Genomic DNA, 24,050 nt, shown 5'->3' with positions numbered 1-24,050 from the left:
GGGGTAGGGATTATAGGAGGAGATCCTGGGAAATAATGAGTTTCAGTTTGGGACATATTTAAAGTTAAGACTTCTTCCTGATAAATGCTACAAAATGGATGAACCTTGAAAACATCGTGAAGTTAGTTAATCACAAAAGGACAACTATTGTGTGAAATATCTAGAATAGGCAAATGTATAAAGACCAAAGTTTATTTGTAGCTACCAGGGGTGGGAGGAAAGGGGAAAGGAGAGGCATTTTTTAGGAAGCATTGAGTTTCTGTTTATGGTGATAGAAAATTTGGCAATGGAATTGGTGATGATTTTACAACATAGTTAATGTAATTGATCTCACTAAATTGTACATGTGAAAAACATTAAATTGGCAAATGTTGTGTTATCTGTATTTTTACAATTACAAAAAAGTTAAGACTTTCTCCCTTGTTTCTATCCTTTCCCACTTTCCTTTTCTTCTGCGTTTTCATGCTTTTATGCCCGTTCCAGCTCTTTTCTGCCTTCCTTCTTTCTTCCCAATCATTTGTTTAGTTATTTAGTAAACTTTTATTAAGCCCTCATACCAGGCCCTATCCCAGCCACTAGGCCCAGTGGGAACCAGGCTAATTTCCATGTATCCTCAACCGTGAAGGGAGATGAAAGGCATTCTTACAGCTACAATTGCTGGGTGCCTCTGACCAGGACACAGCTAGTCAGGCATAGGACACAAACTGCTTAACTTCTTTGAATTAGCATTGCAGAATATATGTTTTTCTACTGGAAACACTACTCATGGCCGTTTTCTTTATAGGTAGCGCTATTATTTCTGTTATTTTTCTGAAAGAAAATTTGAGAGGCTCAGACTTACTAGGTAAGTAGTTATTTAATATATATTTAATGTTGTTAATATTTATATATTAGATGTACCCACCAACTACCTAATTTGTATTTAGCTCTTTCCGAAAGTAATACGGAAAGTTGCTCTTCAGAATTGTATTTGTAAATGTAGCTATTAGTGGAAAATAACAGTAGCTTTCCTGTCTGTAAGAATGGTTTCTGTTATATAGCAAAGCCGTCATTTATTGATTGTATCTTCTAGCTGTTGTTGGAAATACCATTGCTGAGAAGAATTATAAGGTTTCATATTTTCTTCATTGACAAGCCCTGTCTGAATGGCTGCTGACATATAATAATGAATACAGATACTTTAGGTACTTGAAATAAAACAATACTTACTCTCCTCCAGGGAGATCATATTTTTTATAAAAAAGTTTGAGCTCTAAATGTGACACCAGTGTTGGTCTGTTGAGCATTTGTTTTCAGTGATCATGCTTCCCTTGAGCCTAATGTCTTGAAAGTGTTTTCACTTTTTCTTTTCCTCCTTGGTTTGGTTCTGCCAGTAGAGTTTTTAGTCAACATTGTCAAATTTTTCATGGTTAAAGTGTTTTTCCAAATACATTCATATGTGGATTGTCTCTTTTCAAATATATTATTTTTCTATACCCTTTATTATTATTATTATTGTGGCTGATGGAATCCCTTAAAGCAATGTATGGAATCAGAAATAAGAATGGCCAATGCCTGGGTTTTATAAATTAAAAAATTAGGTACTACATTATTTTTCTCATTTATTAGCTGTCTTAAGGAAACTTTAACACATTTTACCTAACATATGTCATCTTTTGTAGTTAATCTAAGGTATTTAATGAGATAGCACAGATGGATACATACGAGAAATTTGCTAATTATGTTGAATATCAGTGATAAAAAAAGATGATTAAGACAGAATCCCTGTCTTCAAATAATTTATAGTCTATGATAAATATAAAATCTGTACATAAATAAGTTTTTTAAAAGTAGAAATGACATGTAACATAATGCCTGTGAGCTTTTAGTTTAGAACAGGCTTTCTCGGCTTCGGCACTATTGGCATTTCGTGCTAGATAATTCTTTGTTAGGTGTCTACATGTGGTGGGTGGTGAAAATGGTTAAGCGCCCAACTGCTAACTGAGAAGTTAGCAGTTCAAATTCACCCAGAGATCCCTTGAAAGACAGGCCTGGCAATCTGCTGTCGAAAGGTCACAGCCCAGAGAACCATATGGAGCAGTCTACTCTGTACACATAGACCCCCCCCCCAAAAAAAAAAAATACGCATAGGGTCAGCATGAATTGGAATCAACTCTACAGCAACTAAGGACAACAACAACTCTTTGTTGTGGGGGAGAGGGGCAGTCCTGTGGATTGTAGGGTATTTACAACATCCCTGGACTCAACCTACTAGATGGCAGTAACACCCTCCACCACAGTTATGACAACCAAAAATGTCTCCAAATATTGCCAAAGTTCCCCTGGGGGATAAAATCACCCCCAGTTGAGAACCACTTGTTAGAAGAAAGAGAGATTACTTCACCTGAGAAGATCAAACAATCTTTTAGAGCAGAGGTAACACTTGAATTAGTTCTGAAGGCTGGATAGAATTTGAACATCCAAAGATTTGGAGGAGGGCTTATAGAGGGAATAGCATAAGACATGTTGCAACAGTAGAAAAAGGTAAGGTAAGTTTCTGCTTAATATTGTACGACAACTGGTGCCCACGAGGATTAGGAAGAAATCAATGAAAATCATAACAATGGAAAAGGAAGAAGGAGAACTATCAATATATGCAGATGGCTTGCTTATATGCTTAGAAGATCCGAGATCAACTAAACATTACTAATGAATTAATTCAACATTAGATGATACAAACTCACCCTCATGGGTTCAAATCTGGATTCAACTTCTGCTATCCACTGAGTGGCCTACCTAACATTACTCAACTTCTCTGAGCCTCAGTTTTCTGACAAATATATAGGTTTGCTTTGAGGATCAAATTGGATAATTCATATAAAAGCACTTTGAGAACTGTAAAGCCCTGTCAGTATAATTGTCATCATTTTTATGGTAACTTTAATTTCTGAGCTGGCAATGAGTTTAGCAGATTGCACAGTCAGAGGGCACAACCCTCCTCAAGATTCCCTCACTCACTTCAAACACCAGCTACAAGTTCAAGTATCCCCAGGGCCACCGTCACTTCAGATCAGCTGGCTATAAACTGAACCACCCTCAGGTTCAGTAATTCACTAGAACAACTGGAATGCAAGAAAGTGCTACACTTATGATTACAGTTTTATTATAACAAAAGGATACAAATCAGAGCCAGCCAAAGGGAAAGACACATAGGGTGAGGTCTGGGAGAGTTCCAGAAGCAAAGCTTCCATTGTCCCCAGGGACGTTACCCTCCCAGTATTAAAGTGTGACAATATTCAGAGTATTACCAGCCAGAGAACCTCACCTAAGCTTCAGCGTCCAGAGGTTTTATTGAGGTTTCATTAAGTAGTCATGATTGATTGAATCATCACCCACACACGGTTGAACACAATTTCCAGCCTGCTCCCCTCTCCAGGGGCTGGGCTGATATTGGAGACTAGGCTGCTATCACCTAGCTCAAAGTCCCAACCCCCTAATCACAGGGTTAGTCTTTCTGGTGTGGCCTGCCCCCATCGAAAGCTATGGGTGTTCATTCATTAGCATAAACCATTAGGTCAGGGGCTAGGGGCACCGTGAATAACAAAGACACTCCTATCACTCAGGAAATGCTAAGAGTTTAGAGGTTACCTCCTAGGAGCTAAAATAAAGGCCAGACCTGTCTTTGAGTAAAGTTAGTTCTTCACTACACAGAAGTAATACAAAGATGTAATGTACATAAGTGATACGAAACACATACACACTTTCTAAAAAAAGCAATGGTTTATAAAGATTTGGTTATAAGAAAAAACATTGCCAATATGTTCTTCCTTTTTTTCCCCCTTCATGAAGCTAGGTAAGAGTAGAGCTGAGTTCAGCAGAATCACTCCATTATAGAAATAGATTCTTTAAAAAAAAAAAATGTTCTTTAGGGTCCTTACTAATTTCTCAAAAGAGCTAACATTGATTCAACATTTACCCATGCCAGGTATATGTTAAATATTTTACATGGAGAGCCTCATTTAAATGTAAGAACAACCCATTTACAGAGCAAAATCTAATACTTAGAGAAGTTAAATAACTTCCTAAGGTCATATAACTAGTAAGTGGTGGGCCAGTATTCTAACAAAGGCAACATGATATGGTGTTGTGGTGTAATGGTTGAGGGTGAGTCTCTAGTCAGAGAGCTGTATGCCTTAGCAAAGTTAGTATTTTAAAGCCTCAATTTCTTCGTCTTTAAAATGAAGATAATATGACCTACCTCACAGGATTAAATGAATTTGTATATGTAAAACTTTTAGAACAGGGTCTATCACATAATAAGTGCTGAATAAAACCAAACCAAAGCCAAACCTGTTGCCGTCGAGTCAATTCTGACTCATAGTGACCCTATCTACAGGACAGAGCAGAACTGCCCCGTAGGGCTTCCAAGGAGTGGCTTGTAGATTCAAAGTGCAGACCTTTTGGTTAGCAGCTGAGCTCTTAACCGCTACGCCACCAGTGCGCAATAATGTCAGTTGTTATTATTAGCAATACTACCGGCTACCACCCACCATTACACTCCACTAGTTAATCAGAGAACACCTTGGTTAGGGTATTTCTGTGAACTTTAGTAATCCAGGTAACATTTTCTACTACTCTGGTTGAGTTTACTTTGCCTTCATAATTTATTGCTTTTTAAATAGGGCTGTATAACTGATAAGTCACATTTGTTTCATAGCGTCATTAAAAGTGATCAGTTCTTGACTTTAGTGTCATAGGAATGAAAGTGGATTTAGTCACCTATTTTATACCCATGCCTCCAATGAACAATATTGTAAGACTGTCATTATCTGATATGTAATAAGCCACTTCATGCTTAGAGAAGTCCAGGGAAAATCTTTTGCTTGACCTCATTCAGTAATGTGTTAAATCACATGTATTTTCTTTGGGACTTTTGGTCTTTTGAGAAAAATTGGCTCTTTCTATTAAAAGCTAAAAATGCATTTTTCTTCACAGGGACTAAAGTCAAACAGGGAAAAGAGTAGTCAGTGATTTCTTTTAAAGATTAACATATGAGCATGCTAAAAATTAAATTGTCAAAATGTGCAAAGGAAAATCATTTATTTTTCCCTGCTTCAAGCAAATGAAAGTTTGTTTTTCATGACGGAACAAACGAAGACTTTTGAGCCGTGTGGAAACAAGCTGAACTAATTTATTGCCAAATGTTGCTCTGTGCCTATGAAGCTTTTCACCACTAGCTTCAGAAAAAAAAAAGGAATTGCCAACTATTATTAACTCAATGACAGGTTTTGAACTGTGCTCTGGTTCTTAGTGGATTAATAATTTTAAGTTATTTTAATGGTTATTTTTTTCTTTTAAAAAGTACCAAATATCTCTCTCTTTCAATCAGCCAAAAGTATAGCATCTTCTGCTTGCTTCTCCCTTAGTCATCAAAAGTACTGGATCTAATAGTCTGTGAGATCCTAGTTGATTTAAGCCCAGCTAGTGTTTTTGGGTTAGTGTCATCATAGAAATAAAAATTACAATCAACTCATTGGGACTCTCCAGAGACCAGTACCTTGATTGCTCCAAGTCACCTATAAATGACTTCCCTAGACAGAATGCTAAGGGATTAACAGTGAAATGAAGACTATCTCCTTACTTCTTCCACACCAGAGGTCAGCTTGGTTTGGGGCCAGTATCTAGAATACAAATTTTGCCCAACCAACCATCATTTCTGGTTGAGAAGACAGACTGGCCACTTGGGTTTCACAGTTGCCTCAAGAATGAAAGACTTTCTGCAGGTAGGTCCAGAACTATTCAGATTTACTACATTATTGAGAGTTCCCAAACCAAGACATCCCCAAGGTTTAGCTGCTGTAAGCCTGAGGAATCTGGACAGATTGCACTGATTAGAGGAGATCCCAAATGGTTTTATGTTACGGAGTCCAATTTATTCTGTCACAGAAGAAAGAGCTAGATCCTCTTGATCAGGAAAGATACTGGAGAAACCAAGAGAATCAGATAGCAGTCTTTCTTGGTTGGAGTCAAGTTAGCTAAATAGTAAAAAAAAAAAAAAACTCTTCAGGCTACCAGAAGTCAGGTCAAACCAGATTCTAGAAGCCAGGCTGTTAATACTAGTCATCATCTCACCAGGCAAGTAGGGACAAAGTCAGAGATCTCAAGTGTTAGTTAATAAGAGAAAGGGCGGTCTGGGAAAAAAAGATGTCAGCTGAGCAAAGGACTGTGCGAGTAGATCTTAGAAGTCAAGGCTTGCCTAGGTGAGGCAGTAGTTGTTAACACTGGGGAGGGGAACAAGTGGGTCATAAGGATGTGAGGGATACTGAACTTTTCACTAATTATTGGAAATTTCTGAGACTTTAAATTGTATTCAATGCATTTATGCTACTTTTATTATTCTAAGTTTAGGAGAGTGTTTTTTTAAAAAAAAAAACACAAAAAAAACTCTTCCTCCAAAGAACCTACTTTTCTACACTGTAAGACCTTTCTTTTTTTCCCAAGGAAACATTGCTGACCAATATTTTTTCCAAGTTCTTAGTTTCATTATTTTGCTTTTATTATAATTTGTTGTTTTCATTTTAAAAGTTCTCATTAGAAATAGCTTTTAAAATGATGTATATAGTTCCTACCTTCACAAGGTATTACAGAATAAATTGTTACACTACAGGGAGCTTCTTTTACAACTTCTTCAATACCTGGCTGTTGTTTGGCTGGTATGAAAAATCAAATGCTATTTCTTCTCGGAAACTAGAGTTCAAACACCTAAGTCATTTGGCTTAGAGGAATGGGAAATTGGTGCCCTCAGATTGTGAGATTGTCTCAGTTTGAAATCAATGGTGGTTGTAAATTATATGCACGACAGTGCTGCCCCTCCCCCAGTGATGAAACAAGTTGGATTATGTTTTCAAGTGTGCTATCTGAAAAATGCTACGTATATCAGTTTGTTTGGAGAGAGGCCTGCTAACTATGTATAAATAAGCAGTTTTCAGGGTTATATGGATGTGTTATTTCCTTTTGTGGCCACTCCTCCCATAACACATTCCCTTCCTCCATCATTTTAAGGAATGTTAAAATGACGATCGTGATACATTCCTTACATTGGCTTATTATGTGATTTTTACTAAACTAACCCTGAGATTCTAGATTCAGTAAAATGAAATCCTGAAGCAAAATCAGTGTTCATCTTCATTATTTCTGCTAAAGGCAGACTCCAATAAAGGCAGTGGTTAAGAGCTTGGCTGCTCACCAAAATGTTGGCAGCACAAATCCACCAGCTGCTCCTTGGAAACCATGTGGGGCAGTTCTACTCTGTCCTATAGGGTCACTATGAGTTGGAATCGACTCAACAGCAACCGGTATATATAGGTATGGAAGGCACTTGTTTATCAGAGTTTCAAAGTGTAACTTGAACCAAGTATGTGTAAAGCCTCCAAGGATGTGTGAGTGCAGAGCAGATCACCTGGTGATCGGCTCTGCCATCTAGTTGGCTAGGGCAACCATCACTACCATCCACTTACTGGCTTACCTGGTTCTGGAACAAACAACCCACTTGGATATATTTTCATGTCCATATGCACGTGTACTGATCTTTTGGGGGAAAGCACCCCTGAAGAGGTCAGGATTCATTTGGAACAACAGAGAAAAACCAGAAGTTATGTCCTACTCCATCCATTCCCCGGCCTGCATCACCCTTTAAAGCAAATGCCTTCAGGCAAATGCATGATGCTTACCAGGGATGGGTTTGGTGATCATGTTTTCTGTCAGTTGAGCACTTTTACAAGTAATGCTCAATCTATAATGTTTGCGTCAACGGAAGGCTTAAGTCCCTTTTTAATTTGGTTTGTCTTTTCCATTTTAAAGGTACAGCATTGGCATTTGCAGGAACATATTTATTGGTGAACTTTGCTCCAAATATAACTCAGGCTATCTCAGCAAGAACCGTACAGTGTTACTTTGTTGGCTGGCAGTTCCTGATCTACATGGTAAGAATTCTAAGTATTTTATTGTTTCTGAAGCTTTATTATCCAGGCCACCGGTACATGCATTTACCAGAGAACTTTTATAATCTTTTCTTCTCAGCCCTAGTATCTCCTTAAAATTTAAATCTATTTGACCAATAACAAAAGGATTTCAAACACTAAGTCAGCAATAGGAGGGAGCACCCTCAGTTTTTCAGGGTGATCTGTTGGTGGAGCGATTTCCACAATGTTTAATCCAGCAAATCCCAGAACAACATGTTTTAGGACAACTTGAAGTTAAAAGGAAAAAAAAGATGATCTTCCAGGGTCAAGAGGCAATATTTGAGAACACATTTTACTTCACCGAATTTTATTCAAGATAGATACTCTCTTTTTTAAAAAAGTATTCACTGGTACCAATGGAACAGATTGTCTGGGGAGATACAGACAGGGTAGAACAATACTGAGAGGTATGCAAAAGAAAGTATAAGATGAGCTGATCTAGACATTTGAATCCTGAAGCTGGGATATTTTATGTAATATGGTGGCTGTATCTGGTGGGTATAAAGAGAGAGCATAATTGAAGTGATTGGTATGAAACTTGTTATAGAACTCAATTTTGATTGGAAAATAAGGATATTCTAGGAAGAGCAGATAGTAAGAAAACTGGGGTAGGCCAGATGAGCATTTCACCAAGAACTCTATTGATAAAGTAGTCGTGAATTCCGTAAAAAGACCAAAAATACGTGGAACCAAGTATTTTTAATAGGACTGTAAGTGACCTCAAAAATGTATCTGGTCTAGCCCCATGCTATTAAAGCAGGTAAGATAGTATGATCCTACTTCATACACCTATTATTTAAGAGTGTGACACTGACATTTGCAAAGACATGTTAGTTGTGAGCTTTGCTTTAAATATAACTCAAGATATTACAGCAGGAACAGTATACGTTGTCTGGCAGTTCCTAGTCTATGTGACAGAATTCTACATATCTTAACTCTTGCTGATATATATGATCACTGGAACACAGATGTTTATAGTTCTTTTCTCTCGTAGTCTCCATCTTTATTCCTTTCCCTAACCCTACAAATATAATTAGATTTCTCTGTTAAAAAAAAAAACTTCCTATACTACATACCCTTTAATAAACTGTCCTATTCCCCTTCTTCCACTCACCACCAAAAATTTATTCAAATAGTCTACTTTTGTTGGCCCCCTTCGCTTTCTCACAACTCCCATCCACTCCTCACTCTCTGCAATCTGGTAGATCCTTCTCCACTATCAAGTGGAATTAATTTTTTTGGTCCTGATTTCTCTTGAACATTGTACAACATTTACCCTATGGCTTATCCTCTTCTCCTTGAAGCTCTCCTTGGTTTTCCAGGTATCCTCACCCTGTTCCCACTCTTCTCTGACTAGCCCACCCCAGCTCTCAGATGGGCACCTCCTCCTTCTCTGCAACTTCTTTATCTCTTTATGCTGTATACTCTTCCGGGGTCTTCTAGGGTGATCCCATTGGCCATCCCACCATCCTCCTTTCAAATGGCTTTCAAATCCAGACCTGCCTCTCCTTCGCAGGCATCTCTTGAGCTCCAGATCTATGTTCTCATCTGCCCCCTTATTACTCAGCCCTGCTTGGATGTCCTATAGGTTCCTCAAACTTAACATATCAAAAAACTGAGCTCAATGTCTTCTCCTCCAAACTGGCTCCTCTGTTATACTCCCTGTCAGCTCCCGAAATAGGAAACCTGAGCTACGCATGACTTCTTCCACACCCTATTCCTGCCTCCCCACATCCTGTTGAACTTTTTTAAAACCTCTTGAACTTGACCCCTCATCTACATTTCCATTGCCATTGTGTTTGCTAGGCCTTCATCATCTCTTGCTTGGACAATGCCAGCACCTCTTAATGAGTCTGTCCCCCAGCCCACCATTAACACTGCTGCTACAATTATCCTCCTAAAATCAAATCTGATCAGTTAGCCCAAAACTCCAGCCACATAACTCAGTGCCATTGTTTCTATTGTTCACTCTGCCAAGAAAACCCCATGCCTTCCTTAACCCACACCTCGACCGCCTTACAATCTCCCGCAAACTCACCCTCTTTGACACAGCTCAGCTGTAACCTCTTATCTGAAGATATTGCTAAGCTAATTGCTCCATTCTCTCTGCTTTCCACAGCCCTGGCTACATTATGTTTCACTTATCAGTTTACCTGTCTGTTTTGTTCCAGTGGACTGTGTGGTTCTTCAAGGCATGAATTGTTGTTGGTCATAATACCCTGCCTGTTTAAGTACCAGTTACTTATACGTCATGGCCTGACCACCGCTCTCATGGACCTTATTCCTGTCCTAGCTTTGCAACTTCCTGCCTGCTCCCCCTCCCCTGGCCTCCATCAGCCTTTAGAATTTGGCATCCCAATTTGTGTTAGCCTTCCTTGTATTTGTCATACTTTGTGACTCTCCCCTGCCCTGTGGTGTCTTCCAACTTATCCACCATACCCAGTCCTTAACCATCACAGCTTCCTCCAAGCAAATGTAAGTACTAGAAGGAGTTTTATTCCCTGCGATTTGCTTCTGTTCTTTATACTCTGTTGAATATTTCATGATAGCCTCAACTTGAAGTCCTACCAACACATTTTTACTCTTTGCCTACAAGCAAAATAAATTCTTTATCCACTAAGAAAAGGGTCACAGCCTGTGACCAGAAAATTAATAGCTTAAGTTGAATCCCTTGGAGATTAAAGATGCATCAAGACTTGTTTCCTGGAACAAACAGCATTGTTTGATGATGATGTATCTTGTATGGTTTTAACACCAGAGAAAACATTTTAAAAGAACAAAACTATTTTTGTTAAGCCATGTATTTCCAGAAAAAATACTCTAAAATTAATTGCATTTTGCCATTTTCCAAAGTCAACTCTTGTAATAAATTCATTCATTCATTTATTCACTTATTCATTCAACTGATTAGACACCTGGGTTAGAGAAGAAACCCTGAGGCAGGAATTTTCTATAAATGCAGAAATAAATATCTCTATACAGTCCTAGGAGAGACCCATATTCACATAAAATTATATAAAGATAATGAAAGTATATTTGAAAGTAAATACCACAGAGAAAAATGTAAATAATTTCAGGTATTTATAAGGTAAACTTTCAATAAAGTTGTATTGGTGGCACAGTGGTTAAGTGCTTGTCTGCCAACTGAAAGGTCAGTGGTTCAAACCCACCACCCACTCCACGGGAGAAAGATGTGGCAGTCTGTCTGCTTCTGTAAAGATTATAGCCTTGGAAACCCTATGGGACAATTCCACTCTGTCCTATAGGGTTGCCATGAGTCAGAATCAACTCACTGGCAACGAGTTTTTTTTTTTTTTTAATTGGTAGTAGGTCCCTGGATGATATTAGCCAATCTACAATACAATTTTACAATCCCACTTTTGTAAAATAGAAAATTTATCCAGATTTTTAGACATTTTTCTTTATTAGTTATTCGATCAGCTCTGAAAGGCAATTCAGGTATGTATTGTACTTGGTGTAATACAAAATCAGTTAGGTGAATGATACTTCAAAGAATAGTCTTAATTACTATAACTATGGTCTTTGCAGTCATAGTTGCAGAAAAAGCACAGAATCTGCCACATCCAAGGATTAAATATTAATTACTTAGATATTTAACAGATTTAAACCAGACTTTTTCTTTCAACTCAAGATTTTACTATACAATTGACCGCTTCTAGAGCCTTTAGAGATACAGCAATATAATGGATTAAAATCCAAACTAAGATAAAACATATCTGTTCCTGTTAGAGTCTGATGCTAATCAAAAAACTGGTTGCTGTCAAGTTGATGCCAACTCATGGTGACCCCATGTGTCTCAGAGTAGAACTGTTCTCCATAGTTTTGAATGGCTAATTTTCCAGAAGTAGATTGTCAGGCCTTTCTTCTGAGGTGCCTCTGGGTGGACTCAACCTCTAACACGTTAGCAGCTGAGCATGTTAATGTTTGCACCACACTTGACCTCCAAAATGCCCTTTACTCTCCCATTACAATGGCCCTTGTCAACCTGTATTCTACAGATAGGTGGCCCCCTCATCCAATGCCAAAAAACAAAAACAAGTAGATTTTCAAGGTGAAACTAGTCTGGCAAGATGCTGTTTAGCATGGTCTCCTCTGAGAAATTCATCTTTGTTAACATGTTAAAAGCTAAGAGCAGTCCTTTGCCATGAGACCAGAAAAATTGGATGGTGCCAGGTAACCATTACGGAACATTCTGATCAATGATTCTATAGAAGATTCCTGATCAAAAGAGGGGAAATGCTGAAAGAATTTCGAATTCTCATGGTCTCCAGATTTTATGGAGCCATGGTGGCTGGATGAAGCCCTGAAACTATTGCCCTAAAATAATCTTTAAACCTTAAACCAAAAATGTCCCCTAAAGTCTTCTTAAAACCAAACAATAGTCTAGCTTAACTAGTAAAAAATGACTGCCTTGAGCATTATGCTCTTTTAAGAACTATCTATTTGGTATGAAAGTGACACCAACTTGGAAGATTAGATAGGAAATTTAGGGGCAATGAGTTTATGTTAACGGGGGAGGAACAGCTCAGAAAGCGATGATGAGAAAGGTTGCACAACTCAAAGAATGTAATCAATGTCACTGAATCGTACATGTAGAAACGGTTGAATTGGCTTATGTTTTGTTGCATATATTCTCAACAACAACAAAACAAAACAAAAGAAATTGGAAAAAAAAAAAAAAAAGCTAGAAAAAGTCCTTCAGGAAAGAGACCAGTTAATTTTGTTAATCCGGCATGCCCCAGGTTTACTTGACCAGAAGCCATTTTCTCCAAAGATTTTAGTGCCTCACAGGGCCAGCGTTCTGCAGAGCCCACGCTAGGAAACGCATCCCTAACCCTCAATTACTTCATGTTCTTTGGCAGCCTTGATTAGGGCCATTTGCCCACCCAGATTCTCCAACATCCTATTCAAATGAAATCTCTATTGTGAACATAAAACCCTTCATTTTCTTTCTGCAAGACAAAAAAAATTAAATCAGCAGAAGCAGGAGCCAAGTTTGTTTGGTGTAATGCTATACCCTAAAGCTGATTATTAAGTCAGCCCTTCCAAATCCACCATCAGGTGTTAAAAACCTGGAGGGAGAAAGCTATTTCTAATCCAGAGGCATAGTAACCTTTCAAACAATAGAACCCCCATTTAGACCACACGTGGTAATGTATTCAATAAAGTGGGCCTATAAAAAAAATAACCAAATCTTCAAGAAAAACATGCTTTCCATCACACCACGTAACATGGTTGCCTAGGCCAGTCATGATGTGGTCCTGCCTTTGGTGAATTGTGCCCAGGCCCCTCTGACTCTCCTCTTAGATAGAAATGATAAATGAACATTGAAAAGAGAGATAAAGAATAAAATTATCACTGCATATGACTAATTTAGATTATATAAGGTGCTCTTGAAACTGTGAAATATGCATTTGATATGCATGTAACATTTAGCATTTTTAAGCTGCTGTGTGGTTTATATTCAACTACTAACTGAAAGGTTGGAGGTTCAAACCCACCAAGCGGCACCGCAGAAGAGAGGCCTGGAGATCTGTTTCTGTAAAGATTACAGCCAAGAAAATCCTATGGAGCAGTTCTACTCTGTAACACATGAGGTCGTCATGAGTCAGAATTTACCCAATGCCAACAGGTTTGTTTTGTTTTTTTAAAATATTATCGAGGAAGTAAAGCTATGGAGAAAGGGAAGATGGTAAGAGAAAAGAAAAAGGTTAAGAGGCAAACATGGAGCAAAACAGAGATAAAAACTCCTTCTGTGTTTTTGTAAGACATCAATGTCTGTAGCATGGTGTTCATTTGCTTTGTTGTCTGAATGCAAATGGCATCTGTACGTCCGCACTAGAGGATGCTTCTACAGTCCCTTGGCCACAGCAGTAGCCAACTGTCACTGAGCAGCACAGCAGGCTGAGCCCATGCTTGGCTCAGACTGTGTTCTGTCATTAACCTGCAAAACAGCCCTCTGCATCTGACAGATGGGGAAACTGAGGCTTGTCCAAATTTACATAAGCACCAAATGGCAGAGCCAGAATTCAAAATCAGTCAGTCTACCTCCAGCACTTCACTAGATACCTCTCCATGCAGAATTAGAAAAACCTGGTCTCTAAGGACCAAGTCTTTGTCTAGGCTGGGCCTTAGAGAGAACCTTTGCAGAGCGTTGTTTTTTTGACAGAGAAACTACAGGCAGTCCCTGGGTTACAAACATCTGACTTAGGGACAACTCCTACTTGCCCTTTAACGTTATGTGCATTTGCCCTCACTGAATCGATGGAACCAACCCCTGCTCACAACAAATTCTTCATCACAGTCACCTTCACTTGCTGCAGTTGCAGCTTTTAAATCATTGAAAAGGCTTCATATTTGACTTAAAGACACAGTTAGGAACTGGTCTTGTTTGTAACCCAGAGACTCTCTGAATATCAAAGGCTATTCTTGGAGCCCTGGTGGCACAGTGGTTAAGTGTTAAGGCTGCTAACCAAAAGGTCAGCAGTTCTAATCCACCAGCTGCTCCTTGGAAACTCTAGGGTGGACAGTTCTGCTCTGTCCTATAAGGTCGCTATGAGTTGGCATCTATTAACAGCAATGTTTTTTTTTTTTTATTATTATTCTTTGAGGAAAGACTTGGTGAGAACAGATGAGGTAAACTCAGGGTCAGATTTTGGTACTGGAAATGAGGTGACCAGTGGTGAAATTTTGTGTCTCTCTTTTGTCACATCGTCCCATGAACTGCCAGTACTCTTTTTACCACTGAAAACAGGTCATTAGTGCCTTTAGAAGGAGCCCAGGTAGCACAGTGCTTAAGCACTCAGCAGCTAACCAAAAGGTCATTGGTTCAAACCCACCAGCCACTCCATGGGAGAAAATTGGGGCAGTCAGCTTCCATAAAGATTTACAGCTTTGGAAAGTCTATAGCACAGTTCTACTCTGTCCTACAGGGTCATTTGAGTTGAAATCGACTCAACAACAACAGGTTTTGCTTTAATGCCTTTAAATCTAATTAAATTAGGAAACCAACTCAGAATAAATTCAGAAAACTCATCCTTAAGATTCTGTTCCTCTGGAAACTCTTCAGGTACCAAAATTTAAATTAGTTTTATGTTACTTCCATAACAAATTGACACAAACTTAGTAGCTTAAAACAACACAAATATTTATCTTATAGTATCGTAGGTCAGAGGTTCAACACAGTCTCACTGGGCTAAAATTAAGATATTGGCAGGGCTAAGAAAACCAAAACAGAAGAACATGCCCAGCATTTCTCAAGCTGAAAGAACTGAAGAAGAAAGTCAAGCCTAAAGTTCCAATGCTGAAGGATTCTATGGGCAAAATATTGAACGACACAGGAACCATCAAAAGAAGACGGAAGAAATACACAGAGTCACTGTACCAAAAAAAATTGGTCTATGTTCAGCCATTTCAGGAGGTAGCATATGATCAAGAACCGATGGTACTGAAGGAAGACGTCCAAGCTGCACTGAAGGCATTGGGAAAAAACAAGGCTCCAGGAATTGGTGGAATATCAGTTGAAATGTTCCAACAAATGGCTGTAGCACTGGAGGTGCTCACTTGTCTATGTCAAGAAATTTGGAAGACAGCTACCTGGCCAACTGACTGGAAGAGATCCATATTTGTGCCCATTCCAAAGAAAGGTGATCCAACAGAATGCAGAAATTATCAAACAATGTCATTAATATTACACACAAGTAAAATTTTACTGAAAATCTTTCAAAAATGGCTACAGCAGTACATCGATAGGGAACTGCCAGAAATTCAAGCCAGATTCAGAAGAGGACATGGAACGAGGCATATCATTGCTGATGTCAGTTGGATCTTGGATGAAAGCAGAGAATACCAGAAAGATGGTTACCCATGTTTATTGACTATGCAAAGGCATTCAACTGTGTGGATCATAACAAATTGTGGATAACATTTCAAAGAATGGGAATTCCAGAACACTTAATTGTGCTCACGAGGAACCTGTACACATACCAAGAGGCAGTCATTCAAACAGAACAACGGAGTTCTGCATGGTTTAAAATAAAGAAAGGTATGCATCAGGGTTGTACCCCCTTCACCAGATTTATTCAGTCTGTATGCTGAGCAGGATCTGAGGAGCTGGACTATATGAAGAAGAATGCAGCATCAGAATTAACAACCTGCGATATGCAGATGACACAACCTTGTTTGCTGAAAATGAAGAGGACTTGAAGTACTTACTGATGAAGATCCAAGACTATAGCCTTGTCTTAGTTATCTAGTGCTGCTGTAACAGAAATACCACAGTGGATGGCTTTAACAAACAAATTTTATTCTCTCATGGTCTAGCAGGCTAGAAGTTTGAATTCAGGGCGCCAGCTCCAGGGGAAGGCTTTCTCTGTCTGTCAGCTTTGGTGGAAGGTCCTTGTCATCAACCTTCCTCTGGTCTAGGAGCTTCTCAGTGCAGGGACCCCAAGTTTAAAGGATGTGCTGTCCTCCTGGCTCTTCATTCTTGGTGATAGGAGGTCCCTCTGTCCCTCTGCTTGCTTCTGTCTTTTATATCTCAAGAGAAATTGACTCAAGATACAACCTAATCTTGTAGACTGAGTCCTGCCTCAGTAACATAACTGCCTCTAAACCTGTCTCGTTAACATCACAGAAGTAGAATTTATAACACATAGGAAAATCACATCAGATGACAAATGGTGGACCATCACACAGCATTAGGAATCATGGCCTAGCCAAGTTGACACGTATTTTGGGGGGGACACCATTCAATCCATAACAAGCTTTCAGTAAGGATTACACTTCAACATAAAGAAAACAAAAATTCTTACAGCTGGACCAATAAGCAACATCATGATAAGTGGGGAAAATATTGAAGTTGTCAAGGATTTCATTTTACTTGGATCCATAATCAATGGCCATGGAAGTAGCATCAAGAAATCAAATGATGTACTGCATTGAGCAAATCTGCTGCAAAGATCTCTTTAAAGTTTTGAAAGGCAAAAGTGTTACTCTGAGGACTAAGATGCTCCTGACCCAAGCCATGATATATTTAATTGCCTCATATGCATGGGAAAGCTGGACACTGAATAAGTAAGACTGAAAAAGAATTGATGCCCTTGGCGTTGGCAAAGAATATTGAATATACATACCATGGACTACCGGAAGAATGAACAAATCTGTCTTGGAAATACAGCCAGAGTATTCCTTGGGAGTGAGGATGGTGAGACTTTGTCTCAGGTACTTTGGACATGTTACCAGAAGGGACCAGTCGCTGGAGAAGGACATCATGCTTGGTAAGGTTAGAGCATCAGGGAAAAAGAGAAAGACCCTCGATGAGATAGAATGACACAGTTGCTGCAGCAGCAGGCTCAAACAAAGCTATGATTGTGAGGATGGCACGGGACTGGGCAATGTTTTGTTCTGTTGTATGTGGGGACCAACTCGTTGGCACCTAACAATGACGACAACAACAGAATTGAGTTTCTTGCTAAAGGCTCTAGGGGAGAATCCATTTTCATGCCTTTTTCACCTTCTAGGGATTTTTTAGGGGCAGCCAGTATTCTTTGACTCGGGTCCGTCTTTTGTTGGAAACCCTGGTGGCATAGTGGTTAAGTGCTATGGCTGCTAACCAAGAGGTCAGTGTTCGAATCTGCCAGGCGCTCCTTAGAAACTCTATGGGGCGGTTCTACTCTGTCCTATAGGGTCACTATGAGTCAGAATCGACTCCACAGAAGTGGGTTTGGTTTTGGTTTGTCTTTTGTGGCCTCTGTCTCTGACCACAGCTGGAAAGGTTTCCTGCCTTTAAGGACTTGTGATTACATTGAGCCCACCCACAGAACCCAGGATAATCTCCCCATCTCAAGGTCTGTAACTTCAATCACATTTGCAAAATCCCTTTCACCTTGCAAGGTAACACCTTCACAGGTTCCTGGGATTAGGGCATCTTTATTGTTCTTGTTGTTAGGTGCTGACTCATAGCGACTGTATAGGACAGAGTATGACTGCACCATAGGGTTTTCTAGGCTGTATTTTGAGTTGTAATTGACAGGATGGCAATGGTTTTTTTTTTTTTTTTTTTAATCTTTACAAGAGCAGATCACCAGGTGTTTTTTCCCACAGAACAGCTGATAAGTTTGAACTGGCCATCCTTCTGTTAGCAGCTGAGTTACCAGAGCTGCATCATTTAATCTCTCTGTGCCTCAGTTTCCTCATCTGTAAATGGGGATGATGGGGGGCCAGTGGTGGTTCAGTGGTAGAATCCTCGCCTTCCCTGAGGGAGACCTGGGTTTTATTTTCGGCCAACGTACCTCATGCACAGCCACCACCTGTCTATCAGTGGAGGCTTGCGTGTCGCTATGATGCTGAACAGGTCTCAGGGCAGCTTCTAGATTAAGATGAAATAGGAAGAAAGGCCTTACGATCTACTTGTGAAAAATCAGCCCATGAAAACCCCGTGGATCACAGCGGTCCGATCCACAACAACTGCAGGGATGGCGCTGTGCATGCAGTCACCATGAGTTGGAGGCCAACAACAACAAAAAGAGGATGATAATAGCGCCTACCCCCTAAGGTTTTTGTGAGGGTTCAGTGAGTTAGTACGAGTAAAGCGAGTAAAGCGCTGAGAACAGTGCAGGCACGAGGTAAGCTCACAGTAAGTGCTGGTATGTCTGACCTCTGAGATAGCAATCAGCAACACAGCATCTTCCTGGCTGCAGAAATCACAGCTTCTTTAATATTGATATTTCCAGACAGAGAAAAAATACTCCTAGAAAAAACTGACGTTAATTCATGCTGCTTGAATATTTTATTCCTGGGAGCTGCGTGACCTCTTGCCAGAAGGCAGAACCCAGGGCAACTAGAGTCATTCAGTGAATAATGGGAACTCATGTTTTATTTATCTTTAGCCGCAGAGATGAAATTTGTAAAAAAGTCATACATAGTTTTTTGAACCAATAAGAAATACTCTCCTCTACCCCAAAAGTAATAATTGGCATGTTAATAGATTTCACTAGCATGCCCTGTGTGTTAAAAAAAAAAGTCTCCACCGAGGACTACAGCGGCCACACATACTGCTGCTTTGAGTTGCATGTTGTAATTGTTATCACGTGAGAAATGGAAGCCTGTGGTTGAGGGAAGAACAGGCCGGGAGGGTTATTTCTGTTAATGACTGATGAGTTGTGCAGAGATTGGGACACCCCATGTTTTGATGGCAGCTTTAGGGAAGGCTAGGAGATAGGAGTTTAATAGCTTTTGCAGCACAATGTGAGTGGATTAAAGACTTGGCAAATCAGCCCTATAAAGGAGAGTTAAAATAATTGGTTGAATTTACCCAGAAGGAGAAAAAACTAAGGGATGATTTAATCCTCTCTATTAGATGTTTTTTTTTTTTTTTTTAATTAGATGTAAGGGTTTTTAAATGAGGGAAATCTGGTTCTACTGCAGATCCGGTCCTCCTGAAAGGATGAAAGGGAAAACCAAACAAAAACAGTATAGATTTAAGTTGATTTATAGAGGGCTCTGTAAGTCAGTGCTAGAAGCAGTGAAGTCCCTAACTCTAGCAATTTTTAACTGAAAAATTAGTGGTAGTACTTTTACTTGTGTAATGTCAGGAAGTAAGGAGCCCTGGTGGAGCAGCAGTTAGTTCAGCTGCTAGCCAAAGGGTCAGCAGTTCAAATCCACCAGCCACTCTGTGGGAACCCTATGGGGCAGATCTACTCTGTCCTATAGGGTCACTATGAGTCGGACGGAATCCACTCAACAGCAATGGGTTAATGTCAGGAAAGTCAACCTTCCTTTTATGATTTCAGTGCAGGGATAGTCTCTTCTGAAAAAGTAATAACTCAGTTTCAGGTTATGTTAAGGGCTGCAAAAAAAGAAAAGTTAAAAGAAAAATTAAGCTGAGAATTCAAAACTTACACTAGATTTTTCTTAAGGGCAGGAAACTTTTAGACATTCAGCCAATTAATGTTTATTGAACACTTACTTATTAGACATCTGAGTTTGGGGGCTTTTTTGTAAGTCATTCATAATAAATATAAGGTGCAATTTACTCATTGGCATGTTTTTACATGAATAACATGTGCCTTCTGCGTTTGTTTGCTGGCCGCACCGTCCCTCTTGAGGCACCCTAGCACCACCATGCCACAATCCCCTTCCACATGCTGCTGTAAAAACAGTTAGCATAGTGCACTTAAGAAATTACCTCTCTCGGGGAGGGTACAACCAGCAAACAAACACAGAAGGCCTGCACATTATTTGTGTAAAAACATGGTAATTCTGTAAATACTTAATGACCTACTGTGTGCCGATAGCAGACAGATAAGGCGCCTGCTGTCACAGAATGGAGACAGACAAGAAACACAAAATATGATAGGAAATATACCGGATGATGACAAAACGTTCTACAGTGAACTGAAATTGGGGATGTGATAGAATGACTGGGTGGCTCTTTTAGATCAGAGTGGTCAGTGAACGTCTCTCAAGCAGATGACATTTCAGCTGAGAACTGAGTGACTAGAAGGAGTCATTTTGCAAAGGTCAGGGAAAGAGCACTTCACAAGGAATTTCAAAGAACTGACAACAAAGCCATTGTCTTGTTCACCCATGTTCATTGCATCATTATACACAGGAGCCAAATGGTGGAACAACTCAAGTGCCCATCAACAAATGAATGGATAAACAAAATGTGGTACATCCATACAATGGAATATTATTCAGCCATAAAGGGAAATAAAGTTTTGATTACAACATGGCTGGACCTTAAAAACATTATCTTGAGTGAAATAAGCCAAACACAAAAGGACGAATATTGTATGATACCTCTTGTATGAAATATCTAGAGTAGGCAAATGTATAGAAACAAAAGGTAGATTAGTGGTTAGTAGAAGCTCTGCTGGCACAATGGTTAAGAGCTACGGCTACCATTATGGCTACTAATGGTAGCCGTAGCTCTTAACCAAAAGGTCAGCATTGGAATCCACCAGCTGCTCCTCAGAAGCCCTATTGGGCAGTTCTACTCTGTCCCATAGGGTCACTATGAGTCAGAATCAACTCGACGGCTACTAGTTTGATTTTTTTTTTTCATTTTTTTTAGGGGCTGGGTGAAGGGAGGAATGGGAAGTTATTCCTTAAGGGGTACTGAGTTTCTATTTGGGGCAATGAAAAAGTTCTGGAAATAGATAATGGTGATGGTTGCACAATATGGTGAAGGTAATTAATGTCAATGGTTTGTGCACTTCAGAATGATTTAAATGGCAAATGTTTTGTTTTATACACAGGCAGTCCCTGGGTTACAAATGAGATCCATTTCTAAGTCTGCCTTTAACTCGAATTTGTAGGTCAAATGGAACGGGTATAAATGGATCTCATTTAGCATCAGTTATTCAAATGTTTGTCTTAGTATATAATATGTATTTTACCTTTCTATGTATATGAAAGATGATGGAGAAGCTCAATATCATCAGTTAGAACAAGGATGGGGTCGACTGCAGAACACACCATCAATTGCTCATATGCAAGTTCAAGTTGAAGCTGAAGAAAATCAACACAAGTCCATGAGGGCCAAAATACAACCTTGAGTATATCCCACCTGAATTTAGAGACCATTTTGAGAATAGATTTGATGCATTGAACACTAGTGACCAGACGAGTTGTGGTATGACATCATACATGAAGAAAGTGAAATGTTATTTAAAACACAGGAAAGAAAGAAAATACCAAAATAGATGTCAGAAGAGACTCTGAAACTTGCTCTTGAACATACAGCAGCTAAAGCCAATGGAAGAAATAATGAAGTAAAAGAGCTGAACAGAAGATTTCAAAGAGCAGCTCAGAAAGACAAAGTATTATAATGAAATGTGCAAAGACCTGGAGTTAGAAAACCAAGAGAGAAGAACACTCTCAGCATTTCTCAAGCTGAAAGAACTGAAGAAAAAGTTCACGCCTTGAGTTCCAATATTGAAGGGTTTTATGGGCAAATATTGAACGACGCAGGAAGCATCAAAAGAAGATGGAAGGAATATACAAGGTCATTGTATCAAAAAAAAAAATTGGTCAGTGTTCAACCATTCCAGGAGGTAGCATATGACCAACAACTGATGGTATTGAAGGAAGAAGTCCAAGCTGCACAGCAGACATTGGCGAAAACAAGGCTCCAGGAATTGACAAAATACCAACTGAAATGTTTCAACAAACAGATGCAGCACTGGAGGTGCTCACTTGTCTATACAAAGAAATTTGGAAGACAGCTACCTGGCCAACTGACTGGAAGAGATCTGTATTTGTGCCCATTCCAAAGAAGTGATCCAACAGAATGTGGAAATTACCAAACAATATCATTATTATCACACACAAGTAAAATTTTTCTGAAAATAATTCAAAAACCGTTGCAGCAGTACATCAATAGGAAACTGTCAGAAATTCAAGCCAGATTCAGAAGAGGACGTGGAACGAGGGATATCATCACTGATGTCAGATGGCTCTAGGTTAAAAGCAGAGAATACCAGAAAAATGTTTACCTGTGTTTTATTGACTATGCAAAGGTATTCAACTTTGTGGATCATAACAAATTACGGATAACATTGCAAAGAATGGGAATTCCAGGACACTTACTTATGCTCATGAGGAACCTATACATAGATCAAGAGGCAGTGATTCAAACAGAACAAGGGGTTACTGCATGATTTAAAATCAGAAAAGGTATGCAACAAGACTGTATCCTCTTGCCATAGTTATTAAATCTGTATGCTGAGCATAGCTGAGAAGCTGGACTATAACATGGCATCAGGATTGAGGGGAGACTCATTAGCAACTTTCAATATGCAGATGACATAACCTTGCTTGTTGAAAGTGAAGAGGACTTGAAGCACTTACTGATGAAGATCAAACACTACAGCCTTCAGTATGAATTGTACCTCAACATAAAAATCCTCACAACTAGACCAATAAGCAACATCATGATATATGGAGAAAATATCAAAGTTGTCAAGGATTTCATTTTACTTGGATCCACAATCACTGCCCATGGAAGCAACAGTCAAGAAATCAACACATTGCATTGGGCAAATCTGCTGCAAAACACCTCTTTAAAGTGTTAAAAAAAAAAAAAAAAAAAAAGTCGACTTGAGGACTAAGGTGCGCCAGACCCAAGCCGTGGTATTTTCAGGCTCCTCATATGCATGTGTCTTAGTCATCTAGTGCTGCTGTAACAGAAATGCCGCACGTGGATGGCTTCAACAAAGAAAAATTTATTCTCTCACAGTCTAGCAAGCTACAAGTCCAAATTCAGGGCATTGGCTCCAGGGGAAGGCTTTCTCTTCTCAGCCCTGGAGGAAGGTCCTTGTCATCAATCTTCCCCTGGTTTGAGGAGCTCCTCAGCACAGGGACCCCAGGTCCAAAGGGTGAGCACTCCTATTCTTCATTCTTGGTGGTGTGAGGTCCTCATGTCTCTCTGCTTGCTTCTCTCTTTTATGTCTCAAAAGAGGTTGGCTTAAGACACTGTCTAATCTTGTAGATCTCATCAATATAACTGCCACTAATCCATCTCATTACACCATAGTGATAGGATTTATAACACATAGGGAAATCACATCAGATGACAAAATGGTAGACAATTATACAATACTGGGAATCATGAACTAGCAAAGTTGACAGATATTTTGGGGGAACACAGTTCAACCCATGACAACATGTGAAAGCTGGACAATGAATAAGGAAAACCAAAGAAGAATTGATGCCTTTGAATTATGGTGTTGGCAAAGAATATCAAATATACCATGAAATGCCAGAAGAACAAACAAATCTGTCTTCAAAGAAGTACACCCAGATGCTCCTTAGAACCAAGGATGACAAGACTTCATCTCACAGACTTTACACGTGTTATCAGGAGAGATCAGTTCCTGGTGAAACCATTGTATTTAATTCTTTATGGCAGTCCATTCTTACATAAGAGTAGTCTGTCAGTCAGACTTTGGCAACCTGGGGACTGCCTGAATTTTACCGTAATTAAAAACACGATAAAGGGCATTGTGATTGGCACAGAGTGGACCA

At 39.4% G+C, this 24,050-nt stretch overlaps 1 protein-coding gene across 1 annotated transcript in view; it reads left to right on the top strand.

Annotated features, from left to right (window-relative positions):
• NIPAL2 (NIPA like domain containing 2) overlaps positions 1–24,050 on the top strand; it is an 85,273-nt gene that overhangs the window by 40,403 nt on the left and 20,820 nt on the right. Inside the window, exons 4-5 of the mRNA XM_003408410.4 lie at positions 785–844; positions 7,840–7,961. Coding sequence (XP_003408458.2) covers positions 785–844; positions 7,840–7,961 — 182 coding nt within the window. The remainder of the gene's footprint in view (positions 1–784; positions 845–7,839; positions 7,962–24,050) is intronic.

This window comes from Loxodonta africana, chromosome 14 (genome assembly GCF_030014295.1).
Source record: "Loxodonta africana isolate mLoxAfr1 chromosome 14, mLoxAfr1.hap2, whole genome shotgun sequence".
NCBI classification, from domain to species: Eukaryota; Metazoa; Chordata; class Mammalia; order Proboscidea; family Elephantidae; genus Loxodonta; species Loxodonta africana.
The sequence above is the reverse complement of the archived record's forward strand: the minus strand, read 5'-3'. Positions and strand labels throughout refer to the sequence as shown.